This window comes from Brassica napus, chromosome C5 (assembly GCF_020379485.1).
Source record: "Brassica napus cultivar Da-Ae chromosome C5, Da-Ae, whole genome shotgun sequence".
Lineage (NCBI taxonomy): Eukaryota > Viridiplantae > Streptophyta > Magnoliopsida > Brassicales > Brassicaceae > Brassica > Brassica napus.
In genome coordinates this window covers 41,730,834-41,754,498 of record NC_063448.1, presented here as the reverse complement: position 1 = coordinate 41,754,498, position 23,665 = coordinate 41,730,834, and the positions used below count along the sequence as shown (strand labels likewise).

General features: G+C 38.9%; 4 protein-coding genes across 6 annotated transcripts; 1 reads left to right on the top strand and 3 right to left on the bottom strand.

Annotated features, from left to right (window-relative positions):
* Positions 1-3,175: 3,175 nt before the first annotated feature.
* Positions 3,176-6,052, bottom strand: LOC106345850 (protein ETHYLENE INSENSITIVE 3-like). Its single transcript, XM_013785052.3, has 2 exons — positions 5,798-6,052; positions 3,176-5,324 (listed from the first exon to the last, which is right to left on the bottom strand). Exon 2 carries the CDS (start codon positions 5,296-5,298, stop codon positions 3,454-3,456), a length of 1,845 nt encoding a protein of 614 aa, XP_013640506.1. The 5' UTR covers positions 5,299-5,324; positions 5,798-6,052; the 3' UTR covers positions 3,176-3,453.
* Positions 6,053-6,541: 489 nt separating this feature from the next.
* Positions 6,542-11,149, bottom strand: LOC106345840 (DNA topoisomerase 6 subunit B). 2 transcript variants are annotated; one of them, XM_013785034.3, is made up of 18 exons: positions 10,898-11,149; positions 10,767-10,819; positions 10,572-10,669; positions 10,373-10,478; positions 10,103-10,240; positions 9,898-9,949; positions 9,724-9,788; positions 9,433-9,539; positions 9,124-9,226; positions 8,944-9,029; positions 8,633-8,829; positions 8,399-8,514; positions 8,161-8,246; positions 7,916-7,988; positions 7,506-7,597; positions 7,266-7,404; positions 6,921-7,190; positions 6,542-6,834 (listed from the first exon to the last, which is right to left on the bottom strand). In XM_013785034.3, exons 1-18 carry the CDS (start codon positions 10,980-10,982, stop codon positions 6,685-6,687), a joined length of 2,016 nt encoding a protein of 671 aa, XP_013640488.2. In that variant the 5' UTR covers positions 10,983-11,149; the 3' UTR covers positions 6,542-6,684. The 2 variants fall into 2 exon arrangements, with proteins under 2 accessions (XP_013640488.2, XP_013640494.2); XM_013785040.3 differs by lacking the exon at positions 10,898-11,149 and having other exon boundaries at positions 10,373-10,473.
* Positions 11,150-11,883: 734 nt separating this feature from the next.
* LOC106401805 (uncharacterized protein YMR315W) lies at positions 11,884-14,715 on the top strand. 2 transcript variants are annotated; one of them, XM_013842396.3, is made up of 12 exons: positions 11,884-12,082; positions 12,234-12,374; positions 12,479-12,527; positions 12,804-12,821; positions 12,992-13,107; positions 13,187-13,300; positions 13,545-13,595; positions 13,687-13,775; positions 13,863-13,923; positions 14,014-14,091; positions 14,184-14,291; positions 14,395-14,715. In XM_013842396.3, exons 1-12 carry the CDS (start codon positions 11,954-11,956, stop codon positions 14,506-14,508), a joined length of 1,068 nt encoding a protein of 355 aa, XP_013697850.1. In that variant the 5' UTR covers positions 11,884-11,953; the 3' UTR covers positions 14,509-14,715. The 2 variants fall into 2 exon arrangements, with proteins under 2 accessions (XP_013697850.1, XP_048614812.1); XM_048758855.1 differs by lacking the exon at positions 12,804-12,821.
* LOC106401806 (CCR4-NOT transcription complex subunit 9) lies at positions 14,658-16,971 on the bottom strand. The gene is made up of 9 exons (XM_013842399.3): positions 16,653-16,971; positions 16,444-16,515; positions 16,205-16,294; positions 16,051-16,093; positions 15,769-15,875; positions 15,508-15,603; positions 15,239-15,429; positions 15,083-15,152; positions 14,658-14,988 (listed from the first exon to the last, which is right to left on the bottom strand). The coding sequence occupies exons 1-9, from the start codon at positions 16,818-16,820 to the stop codon at positions 14,887-14,889; spliced, it is 939 nt and encodes a 312-aa protein (XP_013697853.1). The 5' UTR covers positions 16,821-16,971; the 3' UTR covers positions 14,658-14,886.
* Positions 16,972-23,665: the final 6,694 nt, after the last annotated feature.

Genomic DNA, 23,665 nt, shown 5'->3' with positions numbered 1-23,665 from the left:
AGAATACCTTACATGCATGAGGAATCATTTATTTCTTTTATTCTTTTCGTCTGGTGTGTTTGTGTGTGCTCGATCGGTGGTCATAGGGAACACTGACCATGCTCCATTACCAAACGAGACACTTGTAACAAACACGTTTTCTTTCTAGTACAATTATTAGTATCAGCATCTTCTAATAACTATTAAATCTTATATCAGAAGTAACTATTTTTCTTTTCTTTTGGAGTGTGTGTGTGTGTGCTCGTGCTCCGTGGTCGGTGGGAGCACTGACCCATGCTCAGCTAACAACGACCCACTTGCAACAAACATATTCAGTAACAACTACCATATTCTTGTAAAAATTATTTAATCAACCAGTCCAAAATTCAAATTAATTTAAGTCCTTAACAAAAGGTTTGTTCAATGTTATCCGAATTTTGTTTTTCATTAATTAAGTGGTTATAAAGAAGGTATTTAAGAATACCTTTTATCCCGAAAGTTTTGTTTTTTTTCTTTGGTTTGGTCTAGTATGATGTGTCTGTGCTCGATCGCTGGTTAACAGGAGCACTGACCAATGCTCTGTTACCAACGAGCTACTTCAACACACACGTTTGCTTTCAAGTAAAATTCTAACCACCATCTTCTTGCAATAAATAATGTTCCAAGACACGAATCCCACTTTCCTTTTTTTTTGTAAATAACAAATAAAACATAACAACAAAAATATAAGACAAACTCCAAATTATTATTATATATAGTATGAAAACTTAAATTATGTTCGTCCCCCAAGTATATGGGATGTGTAAGAGTTTCAGCAGCCGAGATCAAGACACACATAGTAACAGAGAGTTTCAGAGACTCCCTTGCAAGCGAGGAGACAGAGAGACAGATCCAGAAAAATAATACGAAATGGTTGTACACTGACATAACCAGGTTTGCTGCAGGTGCATTCATATTTATTTGATTTATTAGAATTTTCATTTATTATTAGTTTAGTACGAAAACTCAAAATACCCTGTTGGCACTGAGGACGTATAAGAAAAGGGAGACATGTGTGAAACCAATTTTCGTGAGGGTTAGAGGATGAAAATCAAAAACCAAAACCAGGCATTAAGAGCAGACAAAAGAGACCAACTTACCGGCAAAATGAGAACCATTTTTTTCAACAATGATCTCAACTCGTACGTCTTTCACCAAGTAAGCAAATGTGTAATGAAAGAACTCACATTGATGAACAATCACTTGAAACCACCATCATAGCAGAGCAGACAGCAAAATCAACGTCCTTCCACTTCATCAAAATGTGTGTATTTTCATAAGCATCATCAATGCCTAAAGAAGTCTCCCCAAACCCATGGATCAAGGCATTAACAAACTCAGCAGGAGAAAACGCCACAAGCAGAGTGGGACTTCACAGATTAAGCCAACGTATTGGCTAAGTCCAGAAAGCGCTTCAGCATCTGAAACTTGCTCTCTTTTTTTTTTTTTTTTTTTTTTTTTTGATCAAACTGAAACTTGCTCTCTAGGCTTATGAACTGGTAATTAAAGTAGATTAGCCTTGACCAAACTAATAAACACAAACACAAGACCATCAAAAGCAGTAAAGCAAAAGACAACACTTATCTGGTGGACCATTTATATGAATGGATTGTGTGCTTTTGTTGCGCGGAAGTGTGTACTTGTTCGCTCGTTCACTTACCCATGCATACCGTCTACCCCACGAGCCACTTGACGACAAGCACATGCACAGTTGCACTAAGTGCTTAACTAATGCAAAGTGATTGTATAGTAAAGTGTAAACGTCACTGCTGATATAATATGATTGTATTGTATCAATCTCCTTTTGAACACTATTTACTGATCATAATCAATTTATTAACCTGTGTGTTTGTTTATTTTTCATTTGATCTGATTCCTGGACTCAGCGAGAAGATGGGGGAATCAAGATAGACGGTGTTTTCAGTAAAAACAAATTTTTAGTCTAATAATTCTCGAAGAGCCGGTGTAAGTATATATGTTGAATTATTTCCTTTATTTATAGAGTGGATAAAGAAAATGAAAAAACTAGGAATAATGAATGTTAAACAAAAGAAAAAGGTATTTAAGAATACCTAACATGAAGAATCATATATTTTCTTTTTATTTTCTTTCAGTTTGGTGTGTCTGGGTGCTCGATCGCTGGCTGGTCTTTGGGAACACTGACCCATGCTCCAATACCAAACGAGCAAGTCGCAACAAACACGTTTGCTTTCTAGTACAATTGTTAGTATATCTTCTTCTAATAACAATTAATCCAATCTTATTACTTATATCAGTAGTAACTATTTTTTCATTTGGAGTTTGTGTGTGTGCTCGTGTTCTGTGGTCGGTGGGAGCACTGACCCATGCTCGAATACCATCGACTTCGAGCCATTTGCAACAAACACATTCAGTAACAATTGTCATATTATTGTAAAAAATATTTAATCAACCAAACTTCAAAGTGGTTCAGGTTATTAACAAAGGTTTGTTCAATGTTTATGTTATTTGTATTTTGTTTTTTCAAATATTAAGTATATAATAAGGTATTTACTGAAAAGAAATTCTTCCGGATAGTCGTTTTTAGTTTATTTAAAAAAAAACAGATCTCTAATAAAGAAAATAACCAAAAGAAGTTTCATTGAAGGATAAATATGCATTCATACATTTAGGGTTAAGTAATCTAAAATGGTTTAGAGTTAAGAGGTTGAGTTTTGGGATGTGTTCAAATTTATAAAAATTAAAAATTAAAATTTTCAAAATAAAAAATGCTGTTTTGATCATTTTATTTTTCGAGAACTATTTTGTGATAAAAACTTAAAAATTGTTATTTGAGATAATTGACATTTACTGAATGTAATAAAGTAATAAAAATATTGATAAAAAAAGGTATTTAAGAATACCTTTTATTCAGAATATTTGTTTTTTCTTTCTTTGGTTTGGTTTCATATGATGTGTTTTGTGTTCGATCGCTGGTTAATAGGAGCACTGACCCATGCTCTATTACCAACGAGCCACTTCAACACACACATTAGCTTGCTTTCGAGTAAAATTGTAAGTATAATCCTCTTGTAATAAATAATTCTTGAAGTCGTTTCGAGACGCACCAGACTGTTCCTTTTTTTTTATAACACGCACCAGACTGTTCAATCATCAATATACCACACGTAACAACAAATAATTAAGAGACTCCAAATTATATAATATAAAAACTTACATTATGTTCGTCCCCAAAGCATATGGGGTGTATAAAACTAAAAACAGCTGATGATGAGAGAGTTTCACCAGCCAAGACCAAGACACACACAGTAACAGAGAGTTTCAGAGACTCCCTTACAAGCGAGGAGACGGAGACGGAGACGGAGAGATACCCAGAAAAATATTACATTGTAGAGAGAATGTAAGAACACCAAAGATAAAAAATAAACCAGAAGATGAAATCTATTCCCCAAGAACTTAGAACCATATGGATACATCTTGCTGCTTCTGCTGCTGCATACCATCCATCGTTCCCACTACTCCCGGCATCGACATATCATCTCTGTAATCGAATGAGGCCATATCAAACGGTGGAGAATCAAACACAAGCTGAAACCTGTTGCTGCTAGCGTTGTTATGCGCAGCTTCAAAGTTATTGTTGTTGGTGTGCGCAGTATCGTACTTGAACCCACTGTTGTTGTTGTTCCCTTGAAAGAACATTTGGTTGTTAACTCTGTTTGGAATGTTCAAGTCTTCAAAAAAACTTCCTTCCACCATGTTTCCTTGAAACTGGAGATGTTCTTGATGATTCTGGACCGTTGGTTGAAGCAGTTGACTTTCCGTGACCATAGAAGTCTGGTTTTGGTTGCTCTGGACGTTTCTGTCGTACATGGACATGAGCTCGGAGATCATCTTCTGCCCATCTTCAGGAACTCCAATACCGGTTAAGTCAATTGGCTGAGAAACCGAGTTCACTGGCCTTGGCTGAGAGAATCCAACCACAGGCTTAACTTCACTGACATGGAACCTGGACGGTGCTCCATAGGGTAAGCCGCTGTCTCGATGTGGACAAACAAACTGATGGTTGTCTCTTGAGTTCCTATCAAGAAAACCACGGCTGACATCGCCATGCGCACACCCAGTGTTCTCGCAGGTGAAGATGGTTCTGTCCATCATAGCGTTGAGATCTCTGTTTGGCTTCCTCTTCCTCATGAACTCTGATGGAACTTCTTCCTTCACAGGGAAGTTAGCAGCCATCCCAAAGTTAACTTTCTCCGGCTTGAGCTCCTCCACTTCATAGCGAGTCTCCTTCTCCAAACCATCAACGTCGTACTGACTACAATCATTCATCAGAAGCGAGCAGCTTCCACCACCGGACAAAGAAACAGGAGGGCAGGACTCAGGGTAAAGCTCCCTAGCCAAGGACTCTTCCTGGTTAATAATAGCAAGCCACGTAGCACTCTCCTTAGCAGTCATCTTATCCTGCAAGCACTTGGACTGCCTCACGAGCTTCCTGATCTTCGCAATATCAGGAAACATATGCTTGATAACAGCAGTCAACACGCCGACCTTCCACGCCTTCTTCAGATCATGAGGCTTCTTGTAAGGAGCAGGGCCTTGATCCTTAGGCAAACCAAGCTGAGGCCACCAGTCCTCCTTCCCATTAGGCCACCACGGAGGAGGCACTCCTTTCTCCAAAGGAAACCGTCTCTGAGGAGGATCACAGTGCTGCATCAACGCCGACAAAAGCGACCCCAGAGTCGTGTCCTGAAGCTCCTGCAAGGTATGCGGAGTAGGTCCGATGGGGTTGCTACCTTCACGAACCCCAGGGATGTTGTTCTCCGCTTGGTACTTGCTTATAGCAGCGGGACCGTTCCGATCAAACCTCACCTTATCTTTCCACCACTCCCTGAGATTATCGGAAGCCCCAGTGACAGGCTTCCCGTTCTCAGGGATGATACCGTACACAAAGCCCTGCGCTTTACAGACCTCCATCATCTTCAGCATGTACTTCAAGATCCCGTCTTGAGCTCTGGACATCTTCTTCCTCCTGGCTTGCTCCTGAGACTGCCTCTGCTTGGCTGCGTCGACTCCTTCTTTGCTGCCGCTCTTGTCCTGCTCCTTGAGACGCTTGAGGCGCATCTTGTCCCTCCACATCCTCCTCTCGAGCTCGTCGACGTCGATCTCGTCGTCGGTGTAGTCGTCATCGACGACTGAGTCGGGTTCGGGGTGGGTGGGCGCGGGACAGAAGTCAACTTCCCCGAGAGATGCGGGGGAGAAGAAGTCCATGTTCCCGCACATTCCCATCTCGTTAAACATCATCGTCACTCTTCAGAGTATGATTAAACCTGGGAAACACGTAAGAATCAATACATCAAATCAAAACCCTAATTCCAGAATCAGAAAGGGGGTTTTTTTGTGGGATTCAATCATCGTTTACAGAAGCGATCAAGTAATAAGACGAGACATCAGATCTTATGTTTTTTCGACTTGAGAGTATCAAATTCAGACAGAGCAGAATCAATCTATGGGTTTCGACTACAAAAAATAATAATCTAAATATAGAAAGGATCATTTGTCAAGAGGACATAATAAGAAATAAAAATTGAAAATTTAACGCTAAAACTTTTTTGATATAGATCAAAGATATTGAGATTCAACAGGAAAATAAAATTAGTAATTAGACATAGAGTTAGATCGTAATAAACTGGAGTCAAAACCGATGGATCTACCAAAATCACCCCATGAAAACAAACCTATCTACCGATCATCATCTAGAGTATCAATAAATCAAATTTGGAGAAGAGAAGAAGTTGGTTACCTGGAGATTAACAAAGCAGATGAATAGAATTGACCAAAAAGGTATCTCTGTCTTTCTCTTCTCTTGGTTTTGCGGGAAAATGAGAGAAAATAATTAAACCCTAATTCATCGCCTAAAAAAGTTAGAGACGAGAAAGATGAAGATGATGATGAAAGAGACAAGAAGAAGAAGAAAAGTCGACGAAGGATCACGTGGGTCGAAAGCGACTTTTGTTACTTGCGTTTCTTTGTGGAGTCTCCCTGTAGATCATGGAGAGAAAGAGTGTGGGTTTATATATATTTTTGTTTTTTAAAAGATCATTTATTGACATTTAGTTTTCTTATTAAAAATAATTTCAGAAAGTAATTAACAAAGCGCCTTTTGGCACTACTCACTGCTCCTCGTTTGGGGTTACTTTTGTAACAAAAGTTTTGTTCACTTCCCTCTTTTTTTTTATTAAATATTACGCGGTGCAAATTTAATGTTTTTTCACACACCTAGTATTAATTGACGCCAAACTAAAAAATCCGTTATTTCTCCCTCTTTTTTATTATCTTCTTTAAAATATATATCCATTATCCATAACTGCATTAAAATTGGTCGGAATTCCTTCTTTTTTTTTTTACAAATAAACCATTTTAATAAGTTTACTTCACCGACATCTAGTATACAATTTTTAATCTGAGGAGGTAAGAAAACATTTTAATAAGTTTTCGAGCTCAAGATTATTATAAATAATTATCATCACGTCCTCCAACACGTTTGTTGAAACGAATCATAAATATTTTATGATTTCCTTTTGCACTTTTCGAGTGTCTGAAAACTCCCAAACGAAATTTATTCTTAAACAAAACACACACACACAAGAAAGTGAAGAAATGGGACTGAAAATTGTAATAGTGAACAGTTTACAAGATGAGCCTGAAGACAAACGTCGGACTGTGAAGATCAATGAAGTTGGAATGGTTGGGATTCAATTGTTGGAGATATATATTTTCTCTGGGTTCTTCACTCACTCCACTCTGTGTTGCATACTCTAATGCCATCTCGTAATCCACCTGAAAACCATTGCAAGGATTCATCAAATACAAAAGTGATGAAGATGATGCAGTTATAACTTAAAATAAGAGTCATTGATGCAAACCTGTTCCACATGCTCAGCAAGCTTTTCTTTCAATGTTTCTTTTGTGATTATAAGTTTAGACACTTTCTCAAGCATAGCGGTTTCTTCCTCTTTGTAACGCTTTCTCTTTTTCGTATGTTCTTCAGTCATTTGTTTTAGGACCTCGTACACCGCTCCCGTTGCATCAGGGATGTACCTGCTCAAACTGCGTTTTCTCTCTTGTTGTTCGCGTGCTTGAAGTCTCTTGACTATTTTGGATTTCAGTTGGATGCAGCATTGTTGAATTGCAGACTTGATGGAAGAAAAAAATGACAAAAGTTAGCTTTAGCAAGCTGCAGCAGATGACGTCGAGAAGTCTGAGGTTACCTTGACTGCAGTAGCTATCTCACTGATGTCATCTCCTATGTATTCTTTCCCTGTCCCTTTGAAAGGAATTTTTGTACTCACTATGCTCACAAATACTCCTATCTTATCTTGCGTTTGGTTAATCTTATAGCTATTCCAACTGCAAAAGTTATCAATTCCCCCCCATTAGTCAAAAAAAAAGTTGGAGAAAGATACCAAATCAAAAGAGATGTAGCTAGCAAACTTAGAAAGTCTTCTCACTTGATTCTCTTTAAGGCTGTTCTGGTCACAACATCACCTCCTTGTTCAAAAAGGAGAGGAATACGGTTTGCAAAACGGAATATGTTTATCCCCTGTCATTCCATTTCCAACAAAGTCCCCATATGAAAATAAAAGATAATATTGTGAGATCAAGATAAGTACTGAAGGAATAACGTCAAGAAGATCACTTTTATTTTCCAAGTCGAGAAACTCGATTCTATTTCTCATTATGTTTCTTCATGGTTTTATAAAAGAGAAACGGATGTCATCCATGCTAAATTTTACTTCACTTATGTGGTAACACGTAAAAGTAATTTTTAACCGCTGGGAACTACTCTCTTTTGAGTTTGTTTGCAAGATTGGCTGCGAATAGATTACAAATGAATAAACAAAAGGAGGATATGACTTGCCTGTTTCACATCTCTTCCACCCACACTAACACCAGCTTCAACAATAAAAGGATGACCTTCAAAGACCTGAGCACTGAACATAGTTTCCAGGAAGGTGTCAACACTTTAAGAAACAAAGCCCAGGCTAACCACAAAAAACGTATAGGTAAAGCTTGACAGATGAGATTACTATAAGATAAACTATTATAGCACTCCATATTTAAATTCGGATGCACTGCCAGAAAATTGAGGGTTGAATTGACAACCTGCCTGAATGCGTTGCCACCATATCTGGATGCAGCTCCTTGATAATCCCTAGACGAAGATTGTATTCTCCTGCCGGGCTAAGACACTACAAGAAAAAAAAACCAGAGTATGATGAGAACTAACTTTTTGCAATAATCCAGATGCTCTACCAAATTAAACTTTTAAAAGAGCCTCAAGAGAGACATAGGAATAATGAAACAGTTCCCAATGTACAGTTAAGAGAAAGCAGATGCTTACATCACCACTAGGGTCGTCGAATTTAGCTTGGCGGAATAACTGATGTATGCGCACCATTTGCTGAGATGTCACAGACTTGACAGCCATGCCAGGGCTGAAATCGGGTCCCATTTCCCCTGAAAGAAAGAAAAAAAAAAGTGATTGACTTTTACTCGAGGGATATTATACATGGTTTTCTTTATATTATATCGACATTCAAACTTATATAACAAAAGAGATCGGTGTCATACTTACCAATTAATCGCGCTGCAAGGTTTTTGTTAATATTCACAAATTCATTCTGAAGAAACTGCAGAAGGGTCTTTTTGGAAGTGTCTGTAACAAGGCGCTTGATAAGCAGCAAGTCAACTGACGAAGGATGGTGCTTTGTCTCGATAGGAATTGGGGGCATCACATCCGTTCTTCGAGTAAATTTTACAGTGACATTTTTCCTATATTATATTAAAAAAAAAAAATTGAACAACTTAATAATGCTGCATGTGAACAGATATATATATATATATGTGTGACAGGGCAGCAAGAAGACAGAGAGACAGATATCATACTCGGGTGTTTCTGAAATAAATCTAAATAGAAACTGCGCATAAGGAGTAATAACAGCCATTTGGCGCATGTAGTGCAAGATCTTTGACTGGAAAAGAAAAAATAAAACGTGTTAGACATTTGTGCACACAAAAATATCTAAAGAAATAAGGTACAGCAAAAGGATCATCAAAACAACTTACTCTGTATGTTGTCCAGTTTCCCTCAATTACCACCTGTATTTCGGCCCCATGCCATTTCTCTTTGTTGGCCTTCTTCTCGTGTAGATGAATGTGAGGGATGTTCCTGCAAGTTAACCATTTAAAGATCATTCTTTGACGCTGAGCTAAATGATGACTTTCTTAAAAGATTCGAAACAGTCAAATGATACACAGATAATCATGAGAATACGTCGAATATTCAAAGGATTCATGGCTATTATTGTCACATGCAGAAACATAAACAGTTAGGTAGATAGCTTCCGAGAAGCTGTTCATGTATTCAAGGGGTACCTGTGAATATCAATATCCAATCTGCAGAACGTAACATAGTTTTGGCTCTTCATAGATGAAGATATCTCTATGGGGAGGCCTGTACTCATTTTGGACCAAATTAAAGCCTGCACGCCAGGAGAAAACAGAGAAAATAGAAGAGTTAAACAGGTTCTCTAGGTAACATTCCATATTTAATGCATACACTCTCCACGTAAAGAATAAATTCACCTCAGAATCTCATGCAGTAGTACAAGGCCAAGCACAGATATTAAACATGCTATATAAGAAATCAAAAGAAGCAAACAGTACCATCTTTGCCCCTAAACCAAACTTTCCACGAGTTTGCTTCAGTCCATACTTGGTCCCAGACAGAACTGTAAGAAGAACAAATATTAGATCTAGCCTCGGGACAAAAGCTTTTTATAAGGTTGATACGCCAGGCTAAATTAATAGGGGAAGTGAGGGTGGTCATTAGCTATTTACCTCTGCCAAACATATTCGGGATGTCATCGTGTGGCATCCCCTTACCATTATCCTACATTATGATCAACTCAAGTCAGATCTAAAAAAAAAACAGGCAAAAGAACATATTTAGATTCTGCAGGTGTCACTGTTACTAACCCTTGAAACTCAAATTGCTCACACCAATTTCTGTAGAATTAAAACAAAGATTATTCAAAATACTCACCCTACATGTAACCTTGTAATAGGATGCTTCCCCACGGGCCTTTAAAACCCTAGAGACTCCAGGCTCTTTGTTTTTCTTTCCCGATGCCAGATTTTTGGCTTGTATCTCACTGGCACGAGCTTCCTTTACTAACCTTTTCTACAAAGCAGGAAATAACTACCAAAAATCAGAATTGTTAACAATCCAGAAGAATGCAGAAGAGTGAAACAAAAGCTGCTTTAACCACCAGACAGAGTGAGATAATTAAGAGAGAGAGAGAGTTGGAGGCACCTCACGGGCCTTGTCAGTCTCATAGTCATCATAGAGCTTGGTGTCAACACGTTCCCGATCAATGAGACCAATCATGGAATTGAACTTAGATTTTCCAATCTCTTCGCTTTCAAAAGAGAACAAGACAGTCAATGAAAGGAAGAAAGATATAAATTTTACATATCCTGATAGATGGGTAAATGAAAGGAAGGCAACGTACATAGTAACTTCAACCTCAGGGAGCTCAGAGATGGACTCAGAAGAATCAAGAGCATTTTCAACAAGCTCTCTCACTGTAGTGTACAGCGACTTCCCTGGCTGAAAATAAATCAAAACAATTCAAAACCCAACTTGAAACAAATCGGCCATTAAGGTTCCATTGTTTTTGAATTGAAACAAAGGACTCGGAACTCACATTATCGAATCCAGCAATGTTCTTGTTCTCGGCGAAAAACTCAGCTGGAGATTCTGCAAAATTCAAAAGATATTACTTTTAATTCAGCTCAATTAACACTCTGGAATGCGAAGGTAAAGTAGTAGCATTACTCTGCTTGAGAGTGCTCTCTTTACTGTTCTTAGAGGTCTTGGAGCTTCCCTTCTTCGTTTCAGCTGGACTATCACCTCCCGCCATCGAGAAAGATTGAACCAACCAAAAAAAAATTAGAAAAAGAAAGAAAATAAAAAAATCGGATCAATCGAGTACAAGACTAGATCCGATCCCCCAAATTCGAAGCAGGGATATCTAGGGTTGGTTATATGAGAGGAGGGATGTTAGGGAAATCGATAAGAGAGAGAGAGAGGTTGATTATAGGGGTAAACCTGTAATTTACACGATGAAGTTATTCAATTCAGTGAGCGTTTGCGATTGGATTCGATAAGCAAAGCGGTTACGATACATATGGCGTTTGCGGTTGAGTAAGCAGCAACTGTAATTTGTCCTTTGGTCTGACTGGTTCAAACGCAGCGGTTGCGGTTGCGGTTGCGGTTGCGGGAGTTTGTGGATGCGGGCGGTTGCGGTTTCTAGCGGTTTTAAGAGATTTGTACGACTGCTACTGCGGTTAAAAATTTGTGCGTTTGCGGATGACTTATGACTGGTTAACTAACAGTCAAATAATAAATTAACAATATTTACGTTTAATATAATTATAAAAATATCAAAAATCATAAAATTATAATAAATATAAAATTTATATTTTGAAAGTTATAATTTTAGTTTTTGAAAATTTATTGAAATTTTTTTTATTATAAAATTTAATAATATTAATTAAAATATACTAGATATATTTTAATATTTTCATAATTTCAATTTTAATTTTTTTATTAAATATTTTAATTTTTGTATATATATTGTTTTAAAAAAAGAAATTTTTTTTTACCCTCCCGCAACCGCCCGCAACCGCCTGCAACCGCAAACGCTAGCTAGAGCCAGCTTTTGAATTTATGAGATTCGGAGCGGTTTGAAGCGGTTTATAACGATTTGGGTGATTATTGCAAACCGCTGACAACCGCCAAAAGCTGCGTTTGCGGGTGGTAGTGGTGGCCCCTTATTTGTTTGCTTGGATCAGATTCAAAAATCTTAAACGGAGAAAAAAAAAAACGAAAATGGCGAATCCTTCACCACCTGGAATTGCTATTCTCGGAGCTGGGATCTTCGTCAAGACGCAGTACATTCCTCGGTTAGCTGAGATCTCCGATCTCGTCAACCTCAAAGCTATTTGGAGCCGTTCTGAGGTAACTATTCTCCTTCTTTCAGTTTTGAAAGCGTGGGCTATATAGATCACTGCGCGTGATATGGGAGATGATTTTAATAGTCGATCTGTAGCTTATGTAACAGTTACCAATACACCATTAGGCTTGCTTCCTTATCATCTTTGTGTTGAAGGAATCTGCGAAAGGAGCTGTGGAGGTAGCACGAAAGCATTTTCCTGGAGTGGAGTGCAAATGGGGAGATGAAGGTTTGAATGAGATCATTCAAGACACTTCCATACTTGGTGTTGCTGTTGTCATTGCTGGCCAAACCCAGGTATATCCTTTAATCATATAGTTGGAACATTACCAACCAATTTTGCCTACGTTTTTTTATTTACAAACACAAGTTGGGTGAACTCAAAATCTTATTCTATTTAGGTTGAAATGTCGCTCAAGATGCTCAAGGCAGGAAAGCACGTCCTTCAAGGTGACTTTTCCACTTCTTTAATCCGAAAAGAATGCATCTTTAGCTGCCTTTGCTTACTCTAACATGGATGATCCGCCTTCTGCTACTATTGTTACTTTTGTGAATGAAATTTTGCAAGTTTTTGCCATCTTGACTTCTTCTTGCCTTTGCTAAACATGGGAATAATTTGCTTTTATGAAACTATGTTATTGCTCCTTTCAAATGTGTCCCACCTTAAAACACTAAAGATTTTTCTTCTTTCATCATGTGTATGTTGCTGTCCGGATTGGTTTGCAGAGAAGCCAGCTGCTGCTTGTAAGTTGATGATCACTGCTCTTGCTTAAACCTAACCAGCTTGTCATCTTGTTTAAGTTTCATCCATCCTTATTACATGAGAGATTACTCTGTCCCAGAGTCATTTTCTGACTGTGAAGTCTAGACGATATGCTTTCTCCCTTGTGCTTTAACACCGTTTTTTGTTGCAGCAATCGGTGAGATTGAAACTGCAATGACAAGCTATAAAAATATTTCTACTGATTCCCCATGCCGTCCAATCTGGGCTGTGGCTGAAAATTATCGTTTTGAACCCGCTTTTGTTGAGGTAAATGCTACTTAGTGTCTTCCTGGCACTTCCGGTTGAGCAACTAACATTAGATCTCATGATTTGACTTTTTTGGCAGTTGAAGAAACTAGTGGAAGAAATTGGGGATATTATGAACGTCCAACTTATTATCGAGGGATCAATGAACAGTTCCAATCCTTACTTCTCAAGCTCCTGGAGACGAAACTTGGACGTGCGTAATGCTTTCTGTTTTTGCCACAATCTTTTTCTATCAGACTCTGTTGCATCTCCCTAACACGCTGCTTACTTAAATTGTAACTTAAGAATTATATGGCTCCAAATGCTATCATCCTGCCAGAATCATTTTGCTTTACACTGACAATTATATCAATCACACATATATATATATATATATATATCCCGACGAAGCTGTGTGTTATTTTGTTAATATTTAACTGTCCGCTCTTCATATGCAGGGTGGTTTCATCTTGGATATGGGTGTGCACTACATTGCAGGGTTAAGAATGGTACCGTACAACTTCATTAACTAATAAATACGCTTTTCCGAATATCCCGCTTTTGGGCCAAAATTTTGATGTATTGGTTTGTGATGAACAGCTTGTTGGATGTGAGGTAACATCAGTCTCAGCCACCACCTCCCATGTTGATAAGACTTTACCTGCACCAGACAACATTACATCAAACTTGTAAGTTTAGATACATCAACCCATGTTTTCTTAGCACACTAATTTCACATGAATACCTCTAATCCAGGACGTTTCTTTTCTCTGCAGTCAGCTAGAGAACGGATGCTCTGGAGTCTTTGTGATGGTTGTCTCTTCAAGGTCTCCAAAGGCATGTAGTAAGACTTAGATGTTCTGCTTTCCACAACGCTTTAGCCTAAGAACCATAGTTTTTTTTCTCACAGAAAATTCTGTGTTTTAGATATTATGGAGAGTCGTAGGATTAAAGGGCACTGTTCAACTTGAGCGTGGAGTTCAAGATGGCCGACATGGTTACATGGTTTGTATACTCTTAACATATGATCAACTGAAGTATATCCATATTTTGCTCGAAACTAAACTAAAATGACTATGATCTTCTGAGCTTTTCAGGCCACAGTTTACGGGGAAGGAGGGACATCGAGGACCATCTTTTACCCGTTCAGTGGAGTGACTGAAGAGCTAAAAGCATTCTTCAGGGACATTTCAGGAACTTCAAAGGTAATCCTCGAATCTTAGCCCTTGGAAATGTAAAGCAGGAACTCAAACCCTTGGTGGTCTGTTATCTAAACTGTCCTAATGTGTCCTGACGCATTTGCTGCAGGAGCAAGAGCCTCGTCTATCATACGTGGAAGGTGCTCGGGACGTTGCTGTTCTTGAAGCAATGCTTGAATCTGGTGCAAGGAACGGAGCTGTTATTCCCGTTAAAAAGTTCTAGCTTTGAAGCTCGGACAAGTATTGTGAAGACATCAAGAATCACCAGAGAAGCATTGTCTGAATAAAGTTTCATGGGGATTCAAATTCAAACCGAAACTATTTTGTAACCAATCCTTTAATATCCCGATCATTATTATGCACTGAAGCTTATTAAATAACTAATTGATGAAATTAATTTTCATGGGAATTCAAAGCAATCCTTTTATTATCCGAGCACTATTATGCACTCTAGGTTTGCTGTTCTAAAGATTATTAAATAATTACAAGAAGAATTTCAAAAGCCTATAACACATCATCCAAGTTAAGGCATCAAAAGTACGTGAATAAATTAGAAACAAACAAAAAAGCAATACAAGGATAGGCCTGAGATGGTTTCAGCTCAAAGCATGTGCTCAAATCCTCCACCTTGATGTGATGGGACTCGACCAACTCCAACATTGTGAACCAGCTGTTGCAGCCACCTCCTCGCGATTTGATCCTCCTGAAAACAAGCACAACTCCAAGTTTCAACTAAGCTGCCATGTCTTACACGAACAAGTTCAAAACCCCGAGTCAATGTATGAAAAATGACTTACGCGAAGACAATTGCTGAAGGTTCCATCTCGCAGCGAGTCAGGGAGACAGCTTCCGAGTGCAGCACACGCCCTAAGTAACACACAAGTGACAAACCTCAAGCATTAGAAAAAAATGTGCACCCATCTCTGAGGAAGTTTGTTATGAGCAAAACAAACCTAGGGTTGTCTGATAAACGGAGGTAACAACGGATGATATGCTTCAAAAGACGTGGAGAAGGCTGCTCAACAAGTGACTGGACCATATTTCCCAACACTCGACCAACAGCGAAAAAACGCTCTGCTGTTGTGCAGATGTAATCCATCCCCACATCATCTAACAAGATCTTCTGAACTATGAATGTGGCAACCTAACATTATCACAGCAAGTTGATTCGTAAAAAAGGCATTAATCCACAATACTATGGTAGGTTAAATAAAAGGCTTACAGTTTTCGACAGCTCGCTCCCCATCTCCATGGTGCGGAGGCACAGAGGAATAATTTCGGTTGATAGAAGGAAGCTAATGACCTCTGTATCATCAACCTGGTGAAAGAATGATGTCAATGATCTTTCTTATTTCATACACTAACTAGGTAAAAGACTACTATTTACACAAATTTTTAGTCCTTCACCTTCAGCAAAAGTATGGTGGGGAACCTCAAAATAGAAGGGGGAAACAAGCTACGGTAAAGGGACGGGATGGTTTACCTTGACAAGAGCACCAATGACACCTAAGCTAGTAAGGCGCAAGTACTCGAAAGGTCTTGACTTACTCGTTGTGTTCAGGAAGGGGTAAAGGTACAACGGAATGTGAGCTGTGCATAAGAAACAAACAAGACATAACAACCAATTCATCAGATAAAATAAACTGAAATCATAGAGGAAATATAAAATAAACAGATAACCTACCACAGATGGCATTAAATAGACAAGATGATACGATAACACAATATTATTTGTATAGCCCAAATAAAAGAACACGAATATTACCCTTCAAAAATAACATCCTTGTGTCGGAATGAGAGGCTACGCACTGCAGTGTAAGAAAACAAGAAATAAGTGTGTCAGGAATCTGTTAGGCAAAAGACATGAACATCAAACCAAACATGCTAAAGAGTAAAACAGAAATCTCCATGTGAAAAACCTGAAGAAGGGCGAGTGAGTTGCAGACACGGTTGGACTGAGCAGGAGTCAGATTTGGAGGTGCGAGAACAGAGTAGATTGACACTATCTCCTGCGAGCAAACAGAAGAAACTAGTCAAATGAAATAGCATTTTGCTTAGGTATCTTTCACTTGGATAGAAAAGAATCCTTTTTGCAATCCGTAGACTCGTCAGTTTCTAAAAAAGAAATATCATAAAGTTTGTAGATTGAAGTGATTACCTGCAACAAGGCAGCAATGGTACCAAAAGAGTTCCACAAGAGAGGCGCCAAATCCTGAAACAGTTCTCTTTTCTACAAAAGGAACGACAACAACTAATTCAGACACTGAGATTGTCAAAAGCACATCATCGAAACCCTAGCTCTTGTTTCTTGGATCAGAGTTCAGACCAAAACAAAAACGACAGCCAGTTATAGATTAGGAGGAGAACCTTGGAAAGCTCGAGGAGAGCATTCTCTCTGAGTTCAGGATTGCTTAGATCGAGAACCAACTGCTCCGCGGAGGCCAAGTTTCGATCTTTGTTCGCCGGAGCTCCGACCGACGTGCTGGGACCGCCGAAAGGTGTGCCCATGGAGAGAGATGGAGGTAGATTCGCCATTCTTCCACCAGATTCGACTATCTGTCTCTCGCTTTCTCGTAGGTTTACTTACACCTTTCCTCCTTTCTCTCGAGTTTGAAGAGTTCGGTTTCTCCTCTGTTCTGTTCTGTTCTGTTCTGTGTGTATTTCTGGAATTGACAATTATGACCTTGTTCTGTCTTCCTTTTTTTTAGTCTTTCTTTTTTCTTGTTTTTCCCAAGCAATCCCGTGATCTTTTTCTTCTTCTTTGGAGTAATTTAAATTTAACTTTATAATGAATTTTTTTTTTTTTGAACACACTTTATAATGAATTTATGAAGCATGAGTAATAGCCAGGTTCGGAATTACGCCAGGCGCTATGCGTACGGTGGACCTGAGTTAATAGAAAACCGGAGAATACGCAGAGAGTAATTTTTGTGTATAGTACACTTAAATATTATTCTATCCGATATAACAATGAAGATATTGTGGCCCAGTGGTTTGTTAAGAAGAATCTTTTGGTCTAACCCGGGTTCAAAGGCCATATAGTACAATTTTTTATGTTTTTAATGAAAGGGCAACAAGGTAAATGTTTTTTCATCTTTTTTTTCGCTTCTTCTCTATCTCAGACCTAAGTTGCAGTCGTTTCTTATTTCTTTTTGGACATAAAGTGATTTTTTTTTTTTTACGATTTACTTGATTTAACTATGTTTCTCTATTATTTACATTGAAGTATGATGAATTTACTGAAATTATCGAGTTCGAGCTTCAAAATGCCATAATCTGTACTTTGTTTTTTTGAACCGAGTTTTAGGCCGAACATGGTAAACTCGCGGCGGAGCTCCGTCGCCGAGCGCTACACCGGCGCATAATCGGTCACTCCGGCCGCGTTTTAGAACCTGGAGTAATACCATTGTAATCGATTAATGCATTTTTCTTATACTCATCAGTAAATATGTTTACAAATTAGTGTAAGTTCAATTTTTTTTCAACAATAAAAACTAAACTATGAAAAGATTCCTACCAGTTTAGATAGTCAAACCGGTGGGATGAAATCAACATAAAACACAGCTAAAGGGGAACTCATATCACCTCGTGCAAGCTTGTCTGCCACTAGATTAATTTCTCTTAGTATATGTCGAATCTAGAAGGAAGGAAAGAAAGTCTTACTGCGTCGAAACTCCTCCAAATGTGTAGCAAAAGATGGTCATTCGTTAGGTGAGGACACCATCTTCACCAATTGAGAACAGTCTATTGCAAAAACTACGTAATCAAGGGTCTTCATGCACTCTATAGCCCATATCAAAGCTTGATATTCTGCATGTAAAGCTGATAAGCTTCTTCGGAGATTCATCGACCCCTTCATCTTCTCTTCTGTAACCACGACTCTACATGAACCAACCATGTCCCGAGAACTTATCAGTTTCCTTCCATGCACCATTTATAGACAGACTCTCGAATGTCCCGATGATTGCCAGTCAAAGGTCTGCGGAACCATATGTTGTCTTGCTCGAATTGTGAGCTGAGCCTATGCCCATACCTCACCCTCTACTTCAGCGATTCTCAGAATTTCATGTGGATTTTCATCTTTGTTATTGAAAACCTTATTACTTCTATTTTTCCAAATGTACCACAATATCCATGGAAAGTTACTAAAGTCATACTCTTCTAGCAATCTCCAAAAGAGATTATCCATATTAGTAAAGACCGAAGAGGCCGAGAAAATACCTGGAGAAGAAGGAATTTTTGACAAAGCCCAAGTCTGCAAAGCGGGGAGACATTCAAATAGCACATGATTAATTAACTCTTCCTCTGCACCACAAATACTGCATCGAATATCACAATTGATGTCTCGTGCCCTTAAATTTTTTGTAACTGGTATAGTATTTGTAAGAACTTGCCAAACAAAATATCTCAGTTTCGGAGAACATTTGAGTTTCCATGAGAAAGCTAGCAGAGGTTTAATATTTGGTCCATAAGGGACCGTCTCTTGCGCCTCATCTGGAAATAAGGATTCAGTCCTGTACCCTGATTTGACAGTGTATTTTTTGGACTCTGTGTAGGACCACCCATAAAAATCATGCCTACCATTCTGACTTATAGTCAGACCTCTGTAAATATCAACATCATCCGGATGTATATGTACTCTCAGAAAAATGACATTCCATAATTTAGTCACTGGATCAATGAGATGGTTCACCTTTAAACAAGGATTTAAAAACTGTGGTTGCATTTTTGGTTCAGCTGGTCTCGGGCGAGGAGTAGGAATCCACAGAACATTCCATACGGAGATGGTTTGTCTTGTTCCTACTCTTTTGATTAGTCATTTGTTTATCAGAGATCAAGCTGAGCATATACTTCTCCAGCCATAGGAAGGTGAATAAGATATGTGAGGATCCAATGGATTTGTATTCTGAAAATATCGGCTTTTAAACACTTTTGAAAAAATACAATCTGGTTTATCAATCAAACGTCATAATTTCTTTGCCAACAAAGTCGTATTAAAATCTTGAAGATCTCTAAAGCTAAGACCTCCCTCTTTGGATTTACATACTTTATCCTAGGAGAACATTGTATACCTCTCTTATTGCCACCACTACTCCACCAGAAGTGGGCAATAGCCCCTGTAATTTTCTTTATAACTGCTTTTGGTAATCTATAGCAAGCCATGACATGATTCCGCATTGCCGAAGCTACTGGATTTATTATTACTTTTTTCCCACCTTTAGTAAGAAACTGGACTGTCCAACTGTTCGCCTTATTATCAACCCTTTCATTCAAGGAACTGAAAACTTGTGTTTTGGATCCACCCAAACTCTGTGGTATACCCAAATAATTTTCCATGCCTCCCAACTTAGTAATGCCAAGTTTATTTTGAATTTCCACCCTCTGTGAATCTGGTACCTTATGCCCAAATTGCAAAGAAGATTTATCAAAATTTATTAACTGGTCTGGAACTGCTTCGTAGTCTTTTAGGAGCTTTAGGATAACATCACATTCAGCCATATTCGCCTTACAGAAAAATAAACTATCATCCGCAAATAGTATATGTGAAACTACAGGACCTCCGCTCGATATCTTTAATCATGTTAACTGTTTCTCTATCTCCTCTTTCCTAATATTTGCAATAAGAGCTTGCGTACATAAAATGAATAAGTATTGAGAAAGGGGATCCCATTGTCTCATCCCTCTCTCCGGAACAATGATCCCTTTAGATTGACCATTAAGTAAGACCTTATAAGTGACCGAAGAAATGCATGTCATCACCCTGGAAACCCAGGCCGGGCAGAAACCCATTTTCAATAAAAGTCGCTCCATGAATGACCATTCTACCCTATCATAAGCTTTACTCATATCCGTTTTAATCGCCATAAATTTTTCTTTGCTCGCATTATTAGTTCCCAGCCCGTGGAACATCTCCTGAGCAATAAGAATATTATCTGAAATTAATCTGCTTGAGACAAAGGCCGATTGCATTTCTGAAATAAGAAGTGGCAAAAGGTGCTTCAATCGTTGACACAAAACCTTAGAGATAATTTTGTAGCCGACATTACATAGGCTAATGGGCCGTAATTCCGTCATCCTATTTAGCCTAACTGTTTTGGGAATAAGGCAAATATTTGTCATATTTAACATATCATCAAAAGAACATGATGCGGCCATCCAAATAGAGGTTCCCGTGGTTAGGCGTGGTCCAACTACCCGGAGTGGAGCCAGGGTCATAAGACTCGGTTTCTCTAAAGCTGTCCAACAAATCCTTGATCAAGATGTTCAATCCGGCCAGGAAGAGTTACTGATTGAAGAGATGATCCAATTGAAGATTCAAGATCAAGCCGGTTCAATAGAGGTTCAAGATCAAACCGGTCCAATCCAATTCAGATCACTCGCCCAGAACCGAACCAGCCTAACCATCTCTACATGTGATCTCGGTTCAGACCCTGTCCCAATCCCAGCCGATTCTGAGTAATCCGCCCCATTCCATTTAAGGTAAGCAGGATTTCATTTATGATTTCTAACCGGTTTATTGTTTTTTGGTTTGTGTTGGTTATTTCTTTTAATTTCAATTGCATGAACTTATGGGCAAATTATTTAAGTCCTTTTATTTTTATTTATTTGAGTCCAATAATTCAAGGCCACTTGTTTAGCCTTTGCTTTAGTTGTCCAAGAAGAGTCGGCCCATTCTTGTCTAGGCCTTGTCGATTTTTAGAGTCCAAGAGAGTCCATGTTGCTTTGCTTCAAAGTTCCCTAGAAGGGCATAGCTGCAGGGTATTTAATCCCCACTATAAGCAGCCTTGTATTTTTTTAGTTCATGAAATATATGAGTCAGTTTGCCCCAGCAAAGAAATCATTTTCTCTCTAGACTTGTGTGTGAAGCCGGCTAGAAAGAACCCTTGAATCTTATCAAGTTTTCATCACCAAACTTGTGGTGATTCCTCACTCCATACCATCCATTGATCCAGCTTGAGAGAGACTTCAGTCCAGCAAGCCAGATCCCCACGCCATCTCCATCTCCTGTTCTTGTTGAGAGAGACACACGTCCAGCAACTTGAATCCATCAGCCATCTCTATCCTTCTCTTGTTTTTATTTCATTGCATCTTTTGTTTCAGATCGGCCATTAAAATAAAAAACCTATAAAAATTCATATATGTTTCTGTTCTTCATTTCTCAGTTAGTTTACTTTCTGTTCTTAATTTTTAATCCATAAAAACTCATAAAAATCATTCTCTCTTGTTTCAGGTACAAACCGGCCGATCCTCTCTCCATCGCATCCGCCTAGCCGCTCCCTTATCCATCTGTTCGTCCTGTCCAGTCCGATCTCTTAAACCTCAGTCTAGCCATTTGAGTAGTCTGGATCCCAGCCTGCAACATTTGGTATCATAGCCTAAGGCTCTTAAATAATCGGCTGTTTCTTATCCTTAGATAACTTGCATCTCGCTTTTGTGTTCATCTCCTTGCATTAGAAAATCAAAAAAAAAAAATTGTTCTTGATGTTCTTATTGTTCTTGATTGTTCATCTTAGTAGTTTCCTAGATCATTTTCGTGCATCCAAAGGAGGAGTCAATCTGTTTGTGAGATTGATCGACCAGCTTTCCTTAACCGGAGGTCGACTTTCCCAAACTGCATTAATTTTGAATTTTGATTGCTTGAACATCTAGATTAATTGTCTTGATTGATTTGCATTCATTTCTGAGTGTTAGATTGATTGGAGCATTTAAATTAGGATTGTCAATCATCATTTAGTTTTTATAAAAAAAAAATATCCTTCAATTTAATCTTGATTTCCAATTGCATCTGATTTGGACTTTCCTTTTTCTGTTTTTTTTATTGAGTCGATTTTCTTTTCAAAACTTAAAAAAAAAAAGATTTCACTTTCCATTAATAATTTAGAATCCAGTGGCTCAATGATGAGACTGAGCTCAAGATAGCCGAGCAATTTGTTGTATCTTTCAGTATTGGCAAGTACCATGACCAGGTCAAGTGTGATGTTGTGCCCATGCAAGCCGGTCACATACTCTTAGGGCGGCCGTGGCAGTTCGACAAAGAGACCATTCATCATGGCCGAACCAATGTCTATAGTTTCAACCACAACAACAAAAAGCACAGCCTAGCACCTCTAGGTCCTCAAGAGGTTTACGAAATGCAACAGCCCATGGACCATTCCAGCAAGGTAAGTAAGACTAACCTTTATCTCACTTCCAGTCAAGTAGTTAAGTCTTTACACCATGAAACGCAGGTGCTACTAATGGTCTTTAGGGAAGGTTGTTTTGCAGGTTTTGAGGCCCAAGAGTTACCAGCTGAGGTACAAGGTCTCATGGAACTGTACAAGGACGTCTTTCCTGAAGAGATTCCAGCCGGCTTACCCCCTATCTGTGGCATAGAACATCAGATCGACCTTGTACCAGGTGCGCCCTTACCAAACCGAGCCGCCTACCGAGTCAACCCTGAAGAAGCCAAGGAGTTAGAAAAACAGGTCCAAGCCCTCATGGATAAGGGTTACATCTGCGAGAGTCTTAGTCCGTGTGCAGTTCCGGTCCTATTGGTACCTAAGAAGGACAGGACATGGCGCATGTGTGTGGACTGTCGAGCCATCAACAACATAACCATCAAGTATCGGTACCCAATACCAAGATTAGATGATATGTTGGATGAACTAAGTGGATCTGTTGTGTTTTCTAAGATTGATCTCAGGAGTGGATATCACCAAGTTCGTATGAAGGAGGGTGATGAATGGAAGACTGCCTTCAAGACCAAACAAGGTCTATACGAGTGGCTAGTCATGCCGTTTGGTCTCACCAACGCCTCCAGCACTTTCATGAGACTCATGAACCAGGTTCTTCGACCTTATATCAGTAAATTTTTGGTTGTGTACTTTGATGACATACTGATCTATAGTCGTTGCTTAACTGATCACCTTAGCCACCTTGAACAAGTAATAAAAGTTCTTAGACAAGAAGGCATATATGCTAACTTAAAGAAATGTGTGTTTTGCACTGATCAATTGGTGTTTTTAGGCTTTGTTGTGAGTTCACAGGGACTGAAGGTCGATGAGGAAAAGATTAAGGCGATTCAAGACTGGCCCACACCGACCACGATCGGACATGTCTGCAGTTTCCATGGTCTGGCAAGCTTCTATCGACGGTTTGTCAAGGACTTCAGCACCATTGCTGCTCCAATGACTTCCGTGATCAAGAAGAACGTATCCTTTACTTGGGGACCAGCCCAAGAAGAGTCTTTTAACAAGCTAAAATATAGTTTGACTCATGCACCGGTCCTTACTCTACCTAACTTCGATAAAACTTTTGAGATTGAATGTGATGCATCAGGTACAAGTATTGGAGCCGTGCTTACTCAAGGAGGCCGCCCTGTGGCCTACTTCAGTGAGAAA